This window comes from Pelmatolapia mariae, linkage group LG18, assembly GCF_036321145.2.
Source record: "Pelmatolapia mariae isolate MD_Pm_ZW linkage group LG18, Pm_UMD_F_2, whole genome shotgun sequence".
Classification (NCBI taxonomy): Eukaryota; Metazoa; Chordata; class Actinopteri; order Cichliformes; family Cichlidae; genus Pelmatolapia; species Pelmatolapia mariae.
This window is the reverse complement of record NC_086243.1, coordinates 19,624,847-19,643,428: the sequence shown is the minus strand read 5'-3', so window position 1 is coordinate 19,643,428 and position 18,582 is coordinate 19,624,847. Positions and strand designations below refer to the sequence as shown.

At 38.8% G+C, this 18,582-nt stretch overlaps 3 protein-coding genes across 4 annotated transcripts; 2 read left to right on the top strand and 1 right to left on the bottom strand.

The window, feature by feature from the left end:
- The first annotated feature begins 495 nt into the window (after positions 1-495).
- arf1 (ADP-ribosylation factor 1) lies at positions 496-4,480 on the top strand. 2 transcript variants are annotated; one of them, XM_063462168.1, is made up of 5 exons: positions 496-598; positions 2,351-2,544; positions 2,626-2,736; positions 2,853-2,977; positions 3,086-4,480. In XM_063462168.1, the coding sequence occupies exons 2-5, from the start codon at positions 2,400-2,402 to the stop codon at positions 3,242-3,244; spliced, it is 540 nt and encodes a 179-aa protein (XP_063318238.1). In that variant the 5' UTR covers positions 496-598; positions 2,351-2,399; the 3' UTR covers positions 3,245-4,480. The 2 variants fall into 2 exon arrangements, with proteins under 2 accessions (XP_063318238.1, XP_063318240.1); XM_063462170.1 differs by lacking the exon at positions 496-598 and adding an exon at positions 602-663.
- Positions 4,481-6,226: 1,746 nt separating this feature from the next.
- On the bottom strand, positions 6,227-10,683 carry lg18h1orf35 (linkage group 18 C1orf35 homolog). Its single transcript, XM_063461003.1, has 8 exons — positions 10,582-10,683; positions 9,116-9,266; positions 8,984-9,029; positions 8,806-8,888; positions 7,913-7,985; positions 7,728-7,807; positions 7,383-7,505; positions 6,227-6,509 (listed from the first exon to the last, which is right to left on the bottom strand). Exons 1-8 carry the CDS (start codon positions 10,676-10,678, stop codon positions 6,254-6,256), a joined length of 909 nt encoding a protein of 302 aa, XP_063317073.1. The 5' UTR covers positions 10,679-10,683; the 3' UTR covers positions 6,227-6,253.
- Positions 10,684-10,711: 28 nt separating this feature from the next.
- On the top strand, positions 10,712-16,938 carry guk1a (guanylate kinase 1a). Its single transcript, XM_063461004.1, has 8 exons — positions 10,712-10,814; positions 11,233-11,377; positions 14,515-14,628; positions 14,810-14,851; positions 14,995-15,230; positions 15,409-15,493; positions 15,583-15,668; positions 16,523-16,938. Exons 2-8 carry the CDS (start codon positions 11,350-11,352, stop codon positions 16,553-16,555), a joined length of 624 nt encoding a protein of 207 aa, XP_063317074.1. The 5' UTR covers positions 10,712-10,814; positions 11,233-11,349; the 3' UTR covers positions 16,556-16,938.
- Positions 16,939-18,582: the final 1,644 nt, after the last annotated feature.

Here is an 18,582-nt window from a genome sequence, read left to right as displayed (position 1 = left end):
AGAAAGCCTGAAAGAAAATGAATGCCATACTAGTATGCCTTTATTTACTCGATTTTAGATGTTAACTGAGAGATTGATGCTACATCTAGAAATAGGCAGTAGTTTGTTTGGGATTTTAAAAAAAAAAATCAGTTTTGATGACGCTGAAAATCTGTTTATGTATAAAAGTGGATCAAGGATCAATAAGGGCTAGGCTGATGAGCAGATTCAATGATGGCACTGGTATATTAAAAAAAAACATTATAAATTCCTATTCCTAGTTTTCAGGGAAATTTAAGATTAAATTTCAATAGTAAATTAAAGTCAACAGGTCATAGACACAGCATGCTTATCGTGCATTTGTACTTGCCAGTCCAAGGTAAAGCTATTTTTACTCTAAATAGTGCCATAACTAAAACAAAACAAAACAAAACCAAAAAAAACCCGAACTCACAGTGGAGGCTGTCAGGTGTGCGTGTGATTCTCCCCTCAACCACAGGGGGAGACACTTCTCCCGGCACGGTGAACGCAGGAGTTTTGCAGGAACCTCTGACGTGTCAGACTGTCGCCATTTTACTAAGGAAGGAAACGCCTAAAGGGAACAAAACATTTCAACTGAGTAAGTGTGCAAGAGAGACTTTTTGTTAAAGAAAAAAGAAAAGGTAGCTTTTACAATATCTGAAGGTAAATGTACAAAACCCCATGTGTTGTCAAGCAGAATCGGCTTTTGTGTGTGCGATTCCGATCACCATAGTCAGAAAAATCTGACTTGCAGCTTGTTAGCGGAATTATCTGAATCGACGAGTCTGTCCTTCCTTTCTGTGTGCGTTGGAGTTTTTTTTTACTCTCTCGCACATGATTTCATATTGAGTGTAACTGGGAAACACATAAATAGAAATGCAATTGTTGTTTTTATTTCTCAAGTTGGTACTCTTAAAATCTGAGCGGGTCGGACGACTATTAGCGTTGCACCGTAACAAGCTAGCATCACCGCTTGTTTACCTGCTCTGAAAGTTTTTGCTCCGAGCTAAATATTAAAAATGCTCCAGTAAGCCGCGTTGAGGCTTCAAAAAGTATTCGGTTCCAAACATGTTGCATAAACTGAAAAGACAAATACTGGTACAGTGTGACAGCTAGCGAGTTTCTTTATAATTTCATTTAGTAGCTTTCAGGAGTCACGGAGTGTTTAACGTCCCTTTTATCGAGGTTGGTGCTACCACGAGTTTCTGGCTTTAAGTAGTATTCAGAAGCTCATATATTGCGTATAGTATACATCACACTGATTAATGCGAGTGCGATAATAGAAAACTGCTTACAGATAATTGTGTTTACACAACAGTAGCATCATACTGATTTCTGAGGGTATTTAAAAATGTCCTAAAAGTGTCTAACAGCCTTTACAGCTGCTTTTCTCCAAAAATCTGAAGGTGCGAACTATATGTGCCACTTAGTATCAGGTCCAGTATATTTTTTAGTGACAATATTTCCATTTTCCACATTTGTAGCCAATTGCAGGGTACACCCTGAACAGGTCGACAGTCTGTCAGAGGGCTAACACAGAGACAGGCACCCATTCATACTCACACCTACGGCCAATTTAGAATGACCAGTTAACCTAACCCCATGCATATTTTTGGACTGTGGGAGAAAACCCACGCAGACCCCGCACGAGGCAAAACATGGAAACGCAGAAACACCCAAGATTGGATTTGAACCCAGGGCCTTCTTGCTGTGAGGTGTGGACAGTTGCACTCCCATGCTGCCCACGCCACTCAATAACAGCAAAATTTCAAACATTCACCTTTAATATTTTGACACAAGCAAATGTAGCTGTCTGTAAGATGATTTGATCACTCCATAAGATCCATCTCACTGGTTAGATGAGGCTATCAAAATTTTAGTCATGGACATAGACTTCATTTAATCCTACGCAGGGGAAATTCACTTGTTACAGCAGTACAAGGGACAGGAAGAAAAAGCAAGTTAGAGATATATATTAGAAAAATAAAAATTGAAAAAAATAGTGTACAAAAAATACCAAATTGCTATATGCAGAAAAATGCACCACTGTTTTTTATATGTATATTAAGTGCAGTGGGAGTAATAATAATAGTAATACACATGTATTTTTTAAAACCGTATTTAAGTTGCACACAATATTTTTTATTTAATGTATGGCGATATTGAAGTTTGTTCACTGAAATTTTAGCTTAGCAATTTTTACTAGCCTGGATGGTGTGATCAACACATACTCAGAACTTCAGTTTGCTGTCCGTCATTTGGGAGGTTGGAACACGGTTTGGTGTTTTCTTATGTTTACCAGCAGCACGTCTCTGTATTGGAGCTGAACAACTCCTCTCTTTCTTCACAGGTTTTCTTTTTGTTTTTTTGTCCTTTTTGGGTTCCTGTCACCAGCCGCCATGGGGAATATGTTTGCAGGACTGTTTAAAATGTTCGGGAAGAAGGAGATGAGGATACTCATGGTGGGTCTGGATGCTGCTGGAAAGACAACGATTTTGTACAAGCTTAAACTCGGAGAGATTGTGACTACCATCCCCACAATAGGTAAGACAAAAACTGTTTTACATGACACAGGAAGGAAGCCTAAAGACTATAAATATTTGAATATTTGTTTCATATCTCCAGGTTTTAATGTGGAAACGGTAGAATACAAGAACATCAGTTTCACAGTATGGGATGTCGGCGGTCAAGACAAAATTCGACCGCTGTGGCGTCATTACTTTCAAAACACTCAGGGTACGTTTTTTTCCTCATCGCCTGACATTTGATGGCTCATGTTAGTCTATTTGAACATGTCTTCTGGTTTGTATTTAGAAGATTTACACCCATTTATTTGATTGCACTTGCTCCAGGTCTTATCTTTGTTGTGGACAGCAATGATAGAGAGCGATGTGGAGAGGCTCGTGAAGAGCTCCTGAGAATGTTGGCAGAGGATGAGCTGCGTGACGCCGTGCTGCTAGTGTTTGCCAACAAACAAGTAAGTCATCAAGTCTTTTATATAAGCAGGTGTACATCATAAACACTTTTCACCTTTCCTTTATCCTCAGGGCACATGTCTAATGATTTCTCACCTTCTTTTTTATAGGACCTCCCAAATGCTATGAATGCAGCAGAACTCACAGACAAGCTCAATCTTCATTCCCTGCGCAACCGACAGTGGTACATCCAGGCAACCTGTGCCACCACCGGAGATGGCCTCTATGAAGGGCTGGACTGGTTGTCTAATCAGCTCAAGAACCATTAATGATTACGGCATTTTAAAATCCAATCTCCTCCACCCCTATCTCTGACCTTGCTCTTTACTCTTAAGATCTTGCTAAACTGAGTTACGTTGTACTGGAAGCTGCTCTCGTGTCAGCTGTTATTACCACAAACATGAAGGCCAGTGGTGGGGGTGGGCTATTCTTGTAAAGCAGCTTTATTTTTATTTTTTTCATATTTTATGTAAGTGTAAATAAATTTGGTATGGGGCAGCTTGTTGCACGCTTTAAAATCCTACTGTGGTGATTTGTCTTTCTGGCTGTTGGGCAGCCATGTGTGCATTGAATAGAAAAACAAAGGCAGGGACTTTACCAGCAGATATTGGCCTACAAAATCAATGCAGTTGAGGTTACACGTACTGTAAGGACTGATTTTAATTTTTTATTATAAACAATAAAGAATCATACACTGATTATGCACTACTTGCAACTACTACTGGTAACTTTTATCAGTAACTAGAAGTACCAGCGCCTCAAAATAAGTATAAACACTGGCATTGACTATATGTACTGACATTGCCCCCCCCCCACCTCCGTCACACACAGTCTGTGAACACCTACCAGCCTTTGTTATTTTAAACTAAGAAATGTTGCATTGACCTCACATCTACCTGCTTTGGGGTAACAGGGAGGAGCCAGCCTCTTGAGCCTGCATTGAATTCTTGTATTTTAGAGTCTCAGGTTGAATATGTGCTGCCTTTGCACTGTACTTGTTAGCAAAACTGCATGATGTAGTCTGTTTGTCTTTAAGGGCATGCATTATTATCTACTGGGTGTTTACATCATACAGCTGCAAAGGAACTCTTAGCCCACTAATTACTATAGCCATACACTGTTAATTTGTTGTAAGGAGCGGCTTAGCATCCTCACTAAGGGCTCTATTAACGTTTTCCTTTTATTGAACTCAAACCTGGGAATTTGCATTGTGCAGCTATGACATTAGTGCCAATGTTTTCCTTTGCAGCACGTTGGGGTTTTTTTTGGTAAACTGGCCGTCCATAAATGCCTTTTTTTTTATATGAGACACATCACTTCCCCCACTCCCCCCAAAACTTATTTGTAAAGGGTGTGGGTGTTTTAACTGATTGCATCGTTTGATTTTTAGCTGCCTAAAATGTAATGTTATTCTCTTAAGGTTGTCCGTGTTCTTATGTAAAGCTTGATCCTGCAATTGATTTCATTTTGTTTCACACCATGTAATAAAATCTAATTTTATGCTGCTTTTTGTAGGCTGTCCCTTGACATCAACTATTACAGAATTAAATGAAGTTTTAGACTATTTAGACGAAAGGATTAGGCATCACCTTGGCATTTTATTCTGCTCAGCAAATCAATCTAAAACACAATATGAGAACACGTATGTGCAGCAATTAATTGGCAATTGATTTTAGTTGTAGCATTAATAGAATTAAGATAAGATAACCTTTATTAGTCCCACACGTGGGAAATTTGTTACAAAGGCCCCAAACTTGTGTCTGTGACTTCATAAGGCTATCACCCCTTGACCCTAGGAAGAAATATGTTGCCCCAAGGTGATGAAACCACCCAGTGCTTAGGTTAAAGCAGTTATGTGAAGAGCACACCCTGTTTCACATTGTGTAAGGGTGGCAATCTAGGACCACATTCTTGCAGGTTGATTAGGCTGCTACGGTTAATGCAGCCAAGCCTGTAAAACATGGCAGGAGAGTATGGTAGTAGTGGAAGAGGAGGTAGTTTGAGTCTTGGGTCCCTCATAGGGTGGCTTTGTCTAGCCTTCTCTCCTGCTGCTTCATCAGCTTGGTTTGTGTGTGGCGGTCTAACGGTACTCGGCCATATAAAAAAACAAAAAGGGCCAGCCTAGTTTTTTGCACTCTTCTTTATGAATGCCTTGCTCTTTTTTTAGTGTACCCCCCCAGGTGCCAGTCCACAGAATACCCTCTTTCAGACCAATTCAAGGCAAATGCAAACACTACTCTATTATGACCAGTAAAGAGCATTCCAATGGTATCGCACCAGTCGGAGCTGAACCTAGAATGACGAGGGATTACTTAGAAAGGAAAATGGCCAGTGTCTGAGTAGTAGGATGAGACGGAGATGTATAGATGGAAAAAAAAAAAGGTGTCAAGAAGCATCTTGAAGGAGCAAATGTTTAGGTTTTCCAATATGAAAATGTAACCAATATAAGTTTGTGTTGAGGGATTTTTGCCGGCAAGTGCTTAGGCAGTCAGGTGAGTCAGGCTATCCTGGAAGAACAGCTCAAATAGAACTTTCACTCAAAAGAATGGGGTTCAAGTCTATGCGTTTTATTTGTTTTGTTATGGGGTTTTTTCTCCCTGTCACTGTTTGGTTAGGCACCAAAACTACATGCTTAGATTCAAGAAAAGAAATACTTATTATTAACATACACTCTTTTACAAGTTTGATTATAATCGTAGAAGGCTTCTTTGGCAGCAAGCCCTTGAAGCAACACATTCCTGTGCAAAAAGTGCCAGTTGCACCATGTCTTTATGGTAACCTTAAAAAAAAAAAAAAGACACGTTCATGTAAATAATTGAATGAGTCATGACAGGGTCATGTAAGAATTTCCATGAGGGATTATTGTGTGTGCTTGCAGTAACAATGATCTGGGTTGAAGTAATGTTAAATATCCTGAACTGTAAAAGCTTTGAGGACAAGGAAGAAAATCATTCCACTTGCTTTGGAAAAAAAGTTTCTATATTTATCTAAGATAAAACCCCCAAAATACAAAGCTTAAAGCAATACAGAGTACTTGATATTTGATGATTAAATAACTCGACGTGATCAAAAACTGTCAAACCAAAACACCAGTGTCACATGAGCAACCTTCTGAATGAAGAAGTTAAAACCTGAGGCTAAAGTCTGTTACACTGATTAGAGTCCATCCACAGTCTGTTTGGCTGTTCAAGTAAATAAGGTCTTGAGGGTCTGTCAAACTGCTGTAGAGCACTCTGTCCATATTATGCATGTTTGAATCGGGGGTGGGGGTGGGCACATTACTCGTCCGAGTCTGTGTCATGGCGCCGCCTGTGGCTTTGTGTGGCACCAGCAGGGGCCTTCTTGTGGCTGGCAGGGTTGCGAGGGACAGGAGATCCTCCATCAGAGGAGTCTGTGTCGTGCCGCTGCCTTCGATGATGGGGGTCGGAGCGCTGTCGCTCGGCCTTTGCTCCCCCCCTTGAGTGGCTGTCATGGGGTCTGGCTCCGCTCTGACTAACGTATGATGGATTATGATGATGGTGGTCCTTTCTGTGCCTGAAAAGTACAAGGAAACAAATAGTGTTGGGATTAATGCTGTGAGGGTATGGAAGAATAAACGGCACCTGCAAGTGGAAATGACTGGCTGTTTTTTTGTTTGATAAAATTGTGTTCAAGTTTATTGTTATTCTTTTCCCTACCACACAAGTTACTGAAGCACATAAATAACAATGTTTAATCTGCTATGCCTCTTCAACTGAAATATAAATAAAGTCTTGTGACGCATGCACCCCATACATAAGACAACAAGTGAAGTTGTTGTATGTAAGACAGTGCCTCACTGCCCTCTAGTGCTGACACAACAATTTGGCTCCCAACAAAAAGACTGCAATGTAATTTAAAAATATAAACAGGGCTACACATAAGTGGTCCGCTGTCAAAATAAAAGACGCACACCAGATAAGAAGTTGGAACGCACGTTTGCGTACATAAGATGTTCTGGAGGAGGACAGACATTTGTTTAGAACTCTTAAAGATGTCAAAGAAGCAAGCTCCGTAAGCAAATACTTTGGTGTTCCTCCACCGCAAAAGAAGCGCGTATTCCCGGAAAATCCGAGAATACGCGCTTCTTTTGCTTTCTTAATGTAAACCTTGTTCACCCATTCACACACCTACTTGAGGAAGTGCTTTTTTTTTTTAAATGTCTAAGCACTTTTAACCTAATACGCACACGCTCACATTCCGATGGACGCACTGAGGGCAGATTGGGGTTCTTTGCCCAAAGATACTTCCAATTAGAAGTGGGAGCAGCCAGGTTGATCTACCTCCACAGCCCCTGTCTTTAAAAACACGATTTTAAAAACATATTTTGAGTTTGGTCCAGACTCACGCTGAATAATGTTTGAACATTAAATGCAGAAATAAACCAACCTCTTCCTGTTGTCTTCAGAATCGGAGGAGGATGAGTCTCTCCTTTTTCGTTTTTTCTTTTTTTCCTTTTTCTTTTTCTCCTTTTTGTTCTTTTTTTCTTTCTTTTTCTTATTACTGTCATGCCTGCAGAGAGGGGAAAGAAAGTAGTGAAGATTACATTTCAAGAAATTACATTATTTTTTAATTTCAAATGTATTATTATTATTTATGCATTCTCATTCATTTGTTCACTGGCTATTATTAAAAGAAAACTTAAGAAACTGGACACAGGGTCAGATTTTGTCCAGTAAATCTAAAAGTTTGTGTGTCTGAAACATTTTACAAGTAGTAATTATCCAGTCTCACCTCTGTTCCTCCTCCTGTTTTACTGCACTCTCATTTGTTTTTGTTGCTGAAGCTTCTGTATGACCTTCAGTCCTGACGTGCTGGACAAAAAGCATTTCTTAATTTTTGCACAGAGTGTAAAATGCCTCAAAGCAGAGTAATGTCTAAGCACCACTACCCCAAAAAAGGTAATAACACAATCTTACTGTAAAAACCGGCAAGCCCATTTTAGCAACCTCCTTTTCTTTTTGGGACAGGACCATTCTCCGTGACCCTGCACTGCAGAAGGAAACATTGAAAACACAATAAGACACTTTAGAATCAAAACACTGAGAAAAGAAGCTTTTTGACACCACTTTCTCCATGATGACAGTTTAAATTTTTGCTGAATTATCAAATACACTAACTTGCCACTTTGCTAGGTACACCCGTTCAACTACTCAATAACACAAATATCTAATCAACCTGTCACAAGGCAGCAACTCAGTGCATTTAGATGTGTAGACATGTTTAAGAAAACGTGCTGAAATTCAAACTGAGCATCAGTATGGCGAAGAAAAGTGACACTGAGCATGGCATGGGTGTTGGTCCCAGACGGGCTGGTCTGAGTTTTTCAGAAACTCCTGATATACTGGGATTTTCCAACACAACAATCTCTAGCGTTTACAGAGAATAGTTGTGGGGGTTTTTTAAACTTAAAACGTAAGATATCCAGTGAGGTACTTTCATGCCAATATAGACCAAAATCTCTGAGGAATGTTTCCAGCATCTTGTTGAATCTATAGCACGAAGAATTAAAGCATTTCTGAAGGCAAAATGGCGTTGAACCCTAATAACCCCCAACGAACTAGCAAGTGGGTACCTAATAAAGTGACCAGTGAGTGCATGGTTGATTTAAAACAAGAGCCCCTGATAAAGATTAAAACTACCTTCACCTTCAGGTTCTACCTTCACCTTAGTGATGCATACTGTCCTTTTAACAAATGTTCATTTATTTTTATGTTGTTGCTTTTCCATATTTATTTATTTTACTCCAAAAATAAAGCACCTTTAACCATCACTGTTTCATGTGGAAAAAACAAACATAAAAAGAAGTCACCTGGAGCTTCCTAAACCAGAAACACGGTCAACATTTCTCTCATCACCATCAGCCTCGTCCCTCCTGCAAACCTCTACAAGGTCCTGCCATAGAAAGTCAAATAAAAATTCACATCACTAAGCTTTTGAAAAATAGCAGATTAATTTTTTAAAAATCATTCATAATTTAAGTCACACACCTCTTTGGTTAGACCAGTCGGTTGTCTCTTTATATTCTTGTGCCCTCTAAATTGATAATGAAAAATGAGAAATTACTAAACTGGTCAGTTTAAACTTCCCGTTTTATCTCTTTTATGGGAAGTTGTACATACAGTGCAGCCATCAACGCTTCTTCCTCTGCTGCCTTGACAGTAGCAAGTTCCTCCTCCCTGGACAAAGGTGCACCACCTTTTTTGTCCTTTGCATACCATGTCAGATCTTTGCCTTTTTGCCATCGCCCCACTGGTGCCATCAACGAGTTACCTGGAAACAGAGGAAGTGATGACATGTGATAAAGATGACAGATAGAGATTCCAGAATATGATGTATGATAATTTCCTTTTAATTCTTAAGCATTAAGAGAAAATGTATTTATTATTTTCTAAAATACTGTACATCTCAATTCAGCTTAAAAAATTCAGTCCTTTCTTATGGAGATAGTATCCTTTAGAAGTAATATTATCCAATATTTGTAACAATTTTGGCCAATAAGGTCACTTGAAATAACAGTTTGACAGCTTTTTAATTTGACTTAGAAAAACAAGAAAATTTTTTAGCACAAAAAACATCTTTATTTAGTCATTGGCTCTTTATTACACAGTTTAAACATTTGGGTCAGCCAAAATGTATGCAAATACTGCCACCACTATCAGTGTAACCCTATTAATTTTAATAGGAGTGATATCACAGTGAGTGTGTTTTGGGCCATAGCATAACATTGAATAAAGCCTGTGTTACAGAAATCCAGATGGTGTCAACTTTTTTTTTCCTCAAACAGTCAAGAATTGTGCATTTTTGTTTTGAAATTATTTACAGTATGTATAGGCGGGTAAAGTGAATTTTTAAAAAATGTCTTGTGTACACACCATAATTGTGTGTGTACAAAAAAATGTGCACAAACACAAACTTTATTGGATGTTAGGGGCCCCACACTAAAATGACTTATTCATTAATCATGGCAAAGATGATTTTGGTATTGTTAGTATTATCGTTTTTTAAGTTTCCTTTTTATGTACAACTTAAAAAGAAAAAAAATACTTTTTTTTAATCTTTCTGTTTGCATCCTCCCCTCCACAGCCACGTGTTTAAACAATACATTTTTAACATCTGCTGCTAACATCATGTATAATGAGGCCCTTACTGTACAATAATATTAATATGATGCTTTTCCTTGAGTGCTTTTTCAAAATGCACTTTCCTGAACAATTTAAGTAGGGTTACTTTTGAGAGTCTTATTTTTCATCGGTGGTGGCCGCTATGTAGGCTAGCTGCTGTTGGTTTGCTTGGCATGCTGGCAACTGTGTAGGCTCACATAACGGAGAGACTACGTGTCTGTGCTCAGGGGTGGGAGCAATGAAAGCTAGGACTTGCTTTGTGTAGACTGAAAGACAAGGCGAAAACCGAGCCATTAGACCCATCCAGACTTCGTGTAATGAGGGAAACGACAACAAAAGGTATGGGAGAGTTGCATGTGAGGCCGTGGTGTGCGTAGTTTAAGAGCTCCGTTAAAGCGATATGAGCAGCACCGCATCTGGTTGCTGCTGATAGCAGACAGATGGCTACTATCTCCTGTACTTACCGAGATAGTTTTCTCTGTGTTTGTCGACTTTCACTTCATTCCAGTTGAACTGGTCCTGACCTCCCCGTACACCTCCAGATCTCGAGGAACCGAACATTTTAGTCGAGTATCTCTAAAAGTTAAGGCAAAAACAATTTCCTGTTAACGCGATGAGCTAACTTTTAGCCACGTTAGCACATGACCCGCGCGACCGGCTAGGCCTTCAGCTAACACTCATCCGGGGAGTTTTTGTGGTAAGTTTAAATTCCCTATGGTTACTAGGACCTGTTGGTGAGAGGCTTGCTTCTTAGTGGTAATGCTTCCTTTGCCTAGAGGCACTGCTTCCAGTTTCCCCAAGTCTCCGCAGAGCGCAGGGGAAATAGTTTGTTTAAACGCTAGTTAGCTTAAAATCGTTAATATGCGTCTTTAGGTTATAGTAATTACTGCCAGCCCGCGCACATGTCGGTACTGCCGCTTTTGAAGAAGCTGCCTGATTCCAGTTGAAAGCATACATACATTCACAATAATAATAGTTTTAAAATATCAGCCTCTTCGTCATTATTTGTTTGGCTAATGTTGCTAAAAGCCCTGCTTTTTCAGCATTCTCTCTCGCGCATTCTTGACGCTCGTGAACGTCACTTGTTGGTGTTTTGGCCTGTGGTGATGACGTAGGCAGCACGGGTATCTTTAATGGCTCTCGCGGTGAAGACTCGGAGCACAGCAGGGGAGGGAGAAGACACTCAGGAGACGGTGCTTTAAGTTGTGGATTAACGCTATTCCTTCCCCATAATGAGACATTTTTCCAGGCTGTTTTCAGGTAGGAATGAGGACGTTTGGTGGGGGTTTTCTGCTCTCTCCAAATTGTGTGTTGTATCACGATATCTGAGCGTGCCATTCATTCCTGGAGTCCCAACAGAGAAGAAGATGGTTCATGTGTTTACCAGAGTGTTTTAAATTAACATGGCTGACGCAATGTTACCTGTGGTTTAATAGTTAGCAAGTCATGTTTGGGAAATGTGATTCAGGCATGGAATAATGTAAGAAGTGCATTTAAGCCTATTTTAAATCCCCATTTCACTTCCAACAACTTTAACTCCTTGTTACAATAATGTCAGTTTTTATATGATTATAACATACAGACTTTGCAGTTCCTGTGTGCTATATATTAACATCAAATGTATATGAAAAACAGATGACGAGGTCTCACTATGTGAAAAAGATACGAACTGTTTGTCCTCCTGATTGGAACAAAGCCACTGTTATCTTGATGTTACATAGTGTTGGGGCGACCAGATGTCCCCTCTTTTGTTCTCCTGCCTTTCACACATCTTGAGACAGTGTCCCACATTTTGGCTGGGTCTGCGGGACACACACTTTTCTAAACTCTGTGTCTTACCCAGTACATATGAAGGGAAGGCTTCTTATTACAGTCAAATGAAGTAAACCATCTATTGTTGTGCCCATCAGCGAAAATTACAAATTACCCCCTTCCCCCCAAAAAAGTTACAAACCTGATTTTGATGAATATAGTGGAAAATACTACTGAGAAAATGAAGCAGCAGTTAAATTGTGTGTATCATAATCGCCTGAAAACTGCTGAAAAAAAATGTATACCAATCTGTGGATCCCTGCAGAAACTGAAAGACTGTTACTGGACAGAACAGAAGCTGAACTAAGAGACAATACAAAAGTGTATATAAAAGCTTTCACATGAGACTATAAGACTTAACTTTAGCTGCCTTTTATCCTTATTGTGTTTACTTAGTAAGAGATTTGGAAAAGCTGCACTAATCTATTTGACTGCCTCCCATCATTGTTTTTCCCCCCGTTTAGTTGGTTGTATCTGTTCACCCAACATCCTGTGCGTGGTATTACAGGATTGTTATAAGATGGACTAAAGCTTTGTAACTGATTTTTCCAATCACATATTCCCAGAGGCAGAAGTTCAGTTAGACATCAATTAGTTTTTTTTTTTCAATTCAGTTTTAAATATATAGCACCAAATTACAACAGCAGTCACCTCAAGGTGGTTTGTATTGACATGTTTATTTTTGTTTTGTTTTGGGTGGGTTTAGCCAAAATTCCAGAGACCAGGGATATTATTATAATGTCTTTTAAGCCCATATAAGACCCAAATATGCAAAATATCAGGAAATATTTGCTTAAAAGGAGGCTGCATAAACCTTCTTTAAAGAAAAATATCCAGATTTTTATTTCTTGTAACGTTCCCACTGAACATGAAGCGGATTGTCTCTGACTTCCATAATGCAACATTGCATGTGATTTTCAAATCGCGCTTCAGGAAATTATTGCATTACATGCAATTTAGTGCACATGGTTAAAGTCAGGCAACGTGCAGCTTTCAATAAATGTTGTGTGCTGATTATAAACTCACATGGCTCTCATTTCCTCTCATGCTGCTCTGTTTATGTAGGAAAGGTGTTCTGTGGGTATGACTTTATGTGGGAGGAAAAAGTGCCTTTCGATGTTGTGCTGGTTCTGTTTTACATTTAGATTGCAGTCAATTATTTTAGTGTCTTGTGTTCTTACTTAAAGGGGGCACGCTATGCTCTTTATAGCTTGATAATTTCATACTTGGACTCTGCTAGAGTAGCTTTGCATGATTTACAGTCTCAGTCCAGCCCTGCTGGAATAAATAATCAAATATTAAACATAAAATCCTATAAATTGTTTAAAGAATCCAGTTTTTGTAAAAGAAACTCCTACATCCTTTTATTAGCCATGATTCTGTTTATGGGAAGCATTCGAAAGGTGATGGAGGACAACTGCTTGGAAATCAGAAGGCTCATAATAATGTGAATTTTATTCTCTGCTCTTAAAAGATCACATGAGCGTCCCAACATGCAGATCAGTTTACTTTTGCTTTCATTTTAAAAGATTGCTTAGACTTTATTGGGATTCAGTGCATGAATCATGTGACGGAAAACCTTATTTTTGGATTAATTGCAGACCCATCCGACACCTCACCTTGACGTAGTAGTGTAGTTAAAACTGGTGTCTTAATGCCTTTTATTATGCTGCGTTATCTTCTTTACTAGGTTCAGTGTTTTTCTAGACACTTTGAGTGTCTTTTAATGAGAGGTTGTTTGAGCATTAGGGCTGAAACCAAAATGCATACATGGTTGCATTATAGCAAGTCACTACCAAGTAATAAGATATTTAAACTGAATCATAAGATGGAACTTTAAAAAAAAACACTAGTGCAGTAAAATTGGCCCTGCCCACTCCCCGTCTCTCCACCCATCTGCTTTTAAACACAATCTACAGACACACAATCGTTCCCTTCCTGTTGACTTGATTTTCCTGTCTGCGTCAGCTCTGTGTGTTTTGAGGTAAGGGGGTAAGGAGGAACGTGAGACTCATTGCTTAATTCTTTACTTTTGGTTGATAGTCAAGCAATTTGTAATAAAAGAAATGTGATGTAACAGGGAAGAAAAGGAGCGATGTAGAGAAACAAAGAACTCTTACTGCCTGCTCACAAGATGTTTGCAGATTTTAGTTTGAAGGCTGTTTAAGGTGTAGCTTGAGTAAATAGAAATATCTGTTAATTAAATTTAAGATAATTTCCTTTTCTGTCTGACACTCACAACTAGAGTTGGGTGCTCCAATTAGTAGTTGTTCCTCGACAGCACTATGGTAACTTCACAGCTTGCTTACCAGTTGATTGCTTTAGCTCTCCTGAGGGCTGTTTTGCTCTCATCATGAGGGTTTTTTTAAACATTGCTGGCTTAGCATTTTATGGTGTGTCCCTTGCCTCGCCAAGGCTTCTCTTTACCTGCCTTTTACTAACAAAAGAAGAAAAAACCCTTGTGACTGCACAGAGTAATGTTGGTCCAGTGATGACTCATATTGTGTGGTTACAGATTTGCTCTGCAGCCTCGCCCATTTGTTTCCTATAACAAACCACACTCTTCTTTTCCGCTGTTATTTCAGTTATGGCTGGACCCAGGCCCGTGGTGTGTAGTGGCCCATCAGGGGTGGGAAAGAGCACTCTGCTGAAGAAGCTCATGAAGGAATATGAAGGTGTCTTTGGCTTCAGCATCTCACGTAAGTGTGTCTGTCTGTGTCCCTGTAAAGAATTTCACATTACTTTTAATATTTATTATTTTGCTGTTGAGGTTTGTTAGTCATGAGTAAAGCTTTTATTTTCTCCCTAAGCGAGTAACAAATTGTTGCAGGGCCAGATTTTTAAACTCTAGTGTGACAGAAGTGTCTTATCCGTTCTCAGATACGACAAGAAAACCCCGACCTGGAGAACAGAACGGCATAGGTACGGCATGTCACTGCTCTTTCACAACCAATGAACCTGAAAGCAGGCTGATTAAACAGTTGGATTTTTTTCTCAATTGTCCTTTTTTGTATACTTTCTTTCTTTCTTCTTCTTCTTTTTTCTTTTTTCCTCCCGGGTTTTAGATTACCATTATGTTACGCGGGATGTGATGCAGGCAGGCATCCACAATGGCGATTTTATTGAGAGTGCAGAGTTTTCCGGGAACCTGTATGGGACGAGTAAAGCAGCTGTCCAAGAGGTCCAATCCAAGAACCTCATCTGTTTATTAGACATTGATATGCAGGGTGTGAAGAACATCAAAAAGACAGACCTCAATCCAATGTTCATTTCCATCCAGCCACCATCCATGGAAATCCTGGTAAGCACATAAGATTTGAAGTGTACAGCACGTGTCTGTAGTTTTCCATTTTTGCCACCAAACAAGTGGGTGTTATCACCAGTTAAATTTGCATCACGGGGATCAGGTAAAACAGGCTTTGGCTGCTCTGTGGAGATTTCTGAATAGCTTCTGTAGGTTGAACCTGTTCTTGTTTCAGGAAAAGCGTCTAAGAGGCAGAAAAACGGAGTCGGAGGAGAGCCTCCAAAAGCGTTTAAAGACAGCCAAAATAGAGATGGAGTTTAGTAAGTAGCTGTGATTTGCTCTCAACAGATCAAAGTTACAAACTATAAATCTGCATGTCATAACCCACCATGAATGGATCTCCTTCTAGGCAAAGAACCTGGTGCGTTTGATGTTATAATCATTAATGATAATTTGGACGATGCTTATGCGAAGTTGAAAGACGCTCTTAAGGAGGTGAGTTACGATTTCACAACACACACTTTTTATTTATTTTTTTTGTTTTTTACAATCTGTCAGTTTAAAGTTTGGCAAATAAAGTTTTAACATAAACCTTAAATGTTATGCCAGGAACACTTTTAATTATTCAATTTATTTTATTCTAAACTAAACATCCAAATAGGGATATTTATTCTTTCAAAATGGCAAAACTGTGATTTATAAACAGCAATAAGACGGAGATGGTGTGTAGTTGAATAGGGGCATATCAGCAAATGCATGCAATTTTTTTGTTAACAATATGGCAATGAACTGTAACAAACAGGTGAAAAGTGCAAATCTGTTGCCATCTGCATACAAAGAAATTCACATTAAACAGAAATTTGATATTAACTGTTCACATTCAGTCCACCAGGACCTATTGGAACCTCTGAAACAAAAATTCTGTCTTAACTTTATGAATCGGATGGCAATCTAATCAAACTGTCACCAAATTGAGAATGACTGCAGTCATTACAGGTTCCAATCATTTCAGAGAGGTTTTTAAATATATAGTAAGCCCTCTGTACTAGTTGGAGTTGTATAAAATGTATTTAACCTTAGATGTTTGTCAGAAAGATGTTACTAAAAGTTGATGAAGAATAAACCTTTACTGAATCCAGTTAGCTCAAATCCAGTTAGCCATTTTGTCCAGTATGACTGGTAGGTTATGGATAACAACAAAATATTGGAACCACATCCTGTAAAAACTATTTGCAGCCAGAGTGATTATTGTTCAGCAAACGTTGCATAGGCTTGCTTTCATGTTCTTAGTCTCTTGCCACAGATCGATGTGTTCCCTGACTAATTATAAAACCTTTTTTTTTCTGCAGGAAATTGATAAGGTCAAGAAAGTGTCCTCATAGGAGAAAGCAGCATCGTGGTCTTCGTTCAGCCACTCCTCACAACACCACCTCACAATTCCACTCTTGTACATTCCCTCAGATGGTGGTCTGTGAAACTAGGACAATTTCCTTCAGCAGATATACAAACAGCTTTTGTTTAGAAGTAGTTACTAATAAATAACTTGGTGTAAAGTGGAACATTTTTATTTAATTTTTTTTACAGACAAAGTGCTTTCCACATTTTTATTTTTACACTGAAGAGAAGACACCCCGAGAACGCTTACTTGAAGTACAACTGGCATGATAAGCAGGAACAATTTGATGCACACAGAAAATACTGTGTGCAACCGTATTCTTTTGCAGAAGTACGATTCATTCCATCATCTGGACAGACTGGTTTTTCAAGGATTAGTTTGTTTTTGTTTTGTTTTTGTTTTTTTTTTGGGGGGGGGGGGGGGGGGGGGGTGTTCTTTCCGTCTTTTGCAACCAGCTACACTGTGTTGATGTTTAATGTCTTAGATGCAGTGAAATATACAGGTGATGGTCAGAGTGAGAGATTAAAACCAGCACTCGGGCCCCTCAAAATTTGGCAGGTAGGTTTGGGCAGTATCTTAGTATTGTGTGGTACCAGGCTATTTTAGACAGAGTACTTTCTGTACTGTTAAAAATACAGACACTCCTTTGTGTTATGCTTATGTGATGTATTTAGGTCATATTGTAATGTACAGCACTCGTCAGAGGGCAGTTACTTCTGATTAACAGCTGAGCTGAGTGAGCTGTGTAACATGGCAGTTGCAAATGTTGGGGTGGATTTTGAGTTTAGTCTCATCTCCCTAAAGATAAACAGTTTGCTTTGAAAGATTTATGCCTAAAGATTGTAATAGTTCAAAGTGAGCACCACCTGCCTGTATTGCATAGTGTTTTGCTACGCTCTGGTTGTGTAGTTATGCCGTTTATTCTGACACAACTGTTCATTGTCAAGATCAAAATAATCAGGGAAGCTGATTTAATTTTATTTTTAATGTGGCAGATAGCCGCTTAACCTAATAGTGAACCAGTGTTGTGTTCTGATAATGTTCATGAGTTTCATAAACTAATATTTTTGGTGCCAGCTAGCAAGGGTTGGAGAGATTAAGCATTCAGCCAGCTAATCTTTCACCCTCCTACCTGAAGTGTCATCTGTCATCATCAGCTTTTAGTTTATTTACACAAATGTAATCGTATACCTGGTGAAATGTGAGGAAGGTAAGAAAGACTATATCGCCCAAGCCTATCAGGAACATGTGGTGACTCTTTACTTTTAGGGAACACATACAAGTCAGCTATACCTTTGAAACAGTAACATTATTCCAGAGTTAGTAAACGCTTTTCCTTTTTATTTTATTTTTTTGTTATGTTATATAACTTGCCAGGTAATGTCCTGGTTCCTTACACTCTTTGTTTGCTGGAAAACAATAAATACTGCTGTGCTCATGTATAATTGAATCCCATCACAGAGTTAGAAACAGTACAACTACATTGTATTCCTGTATAACGTGTTTATTTAATGTTGTACATTTGTGAAAACTTTATATTGTGTAAGTTTCAGTTTTCAGCTTTAGCTGTACAGTAAAATGACAGCGAATCTGTTGCTTTTTTTATTGCTTAGAATTGAGGAAGCAGTAAATATTTAAAAAATTTCCATTATAGATTGGATAGTCAATTATGCCTAAATCGTTATATTCCTGTACCTTGGAACATTCATTCCTTTGCACAGAGAGCTTTATGTTCCTGATGCTACCATTTAAATTCAAGTCTTGCAAATGTTACGATGTTTGTTCATGCTGAACAAATACACGAAGGCCTCTTTAAAACCAAACTAGCTGTTATAGAAATGTGCTTGTTGTAAACATGTACTCAGTTAATGTCCAGCACTATGACTTTTCTGTTGAAACATCAGTAAATATGTTACCATACAACAATGCCAAATTTGTGCTATATAAAGAAATTACTACAGAAGCTAATTATGTGGCGTATTTGCAGTACTTTTATTCAATTGAACACGTTGT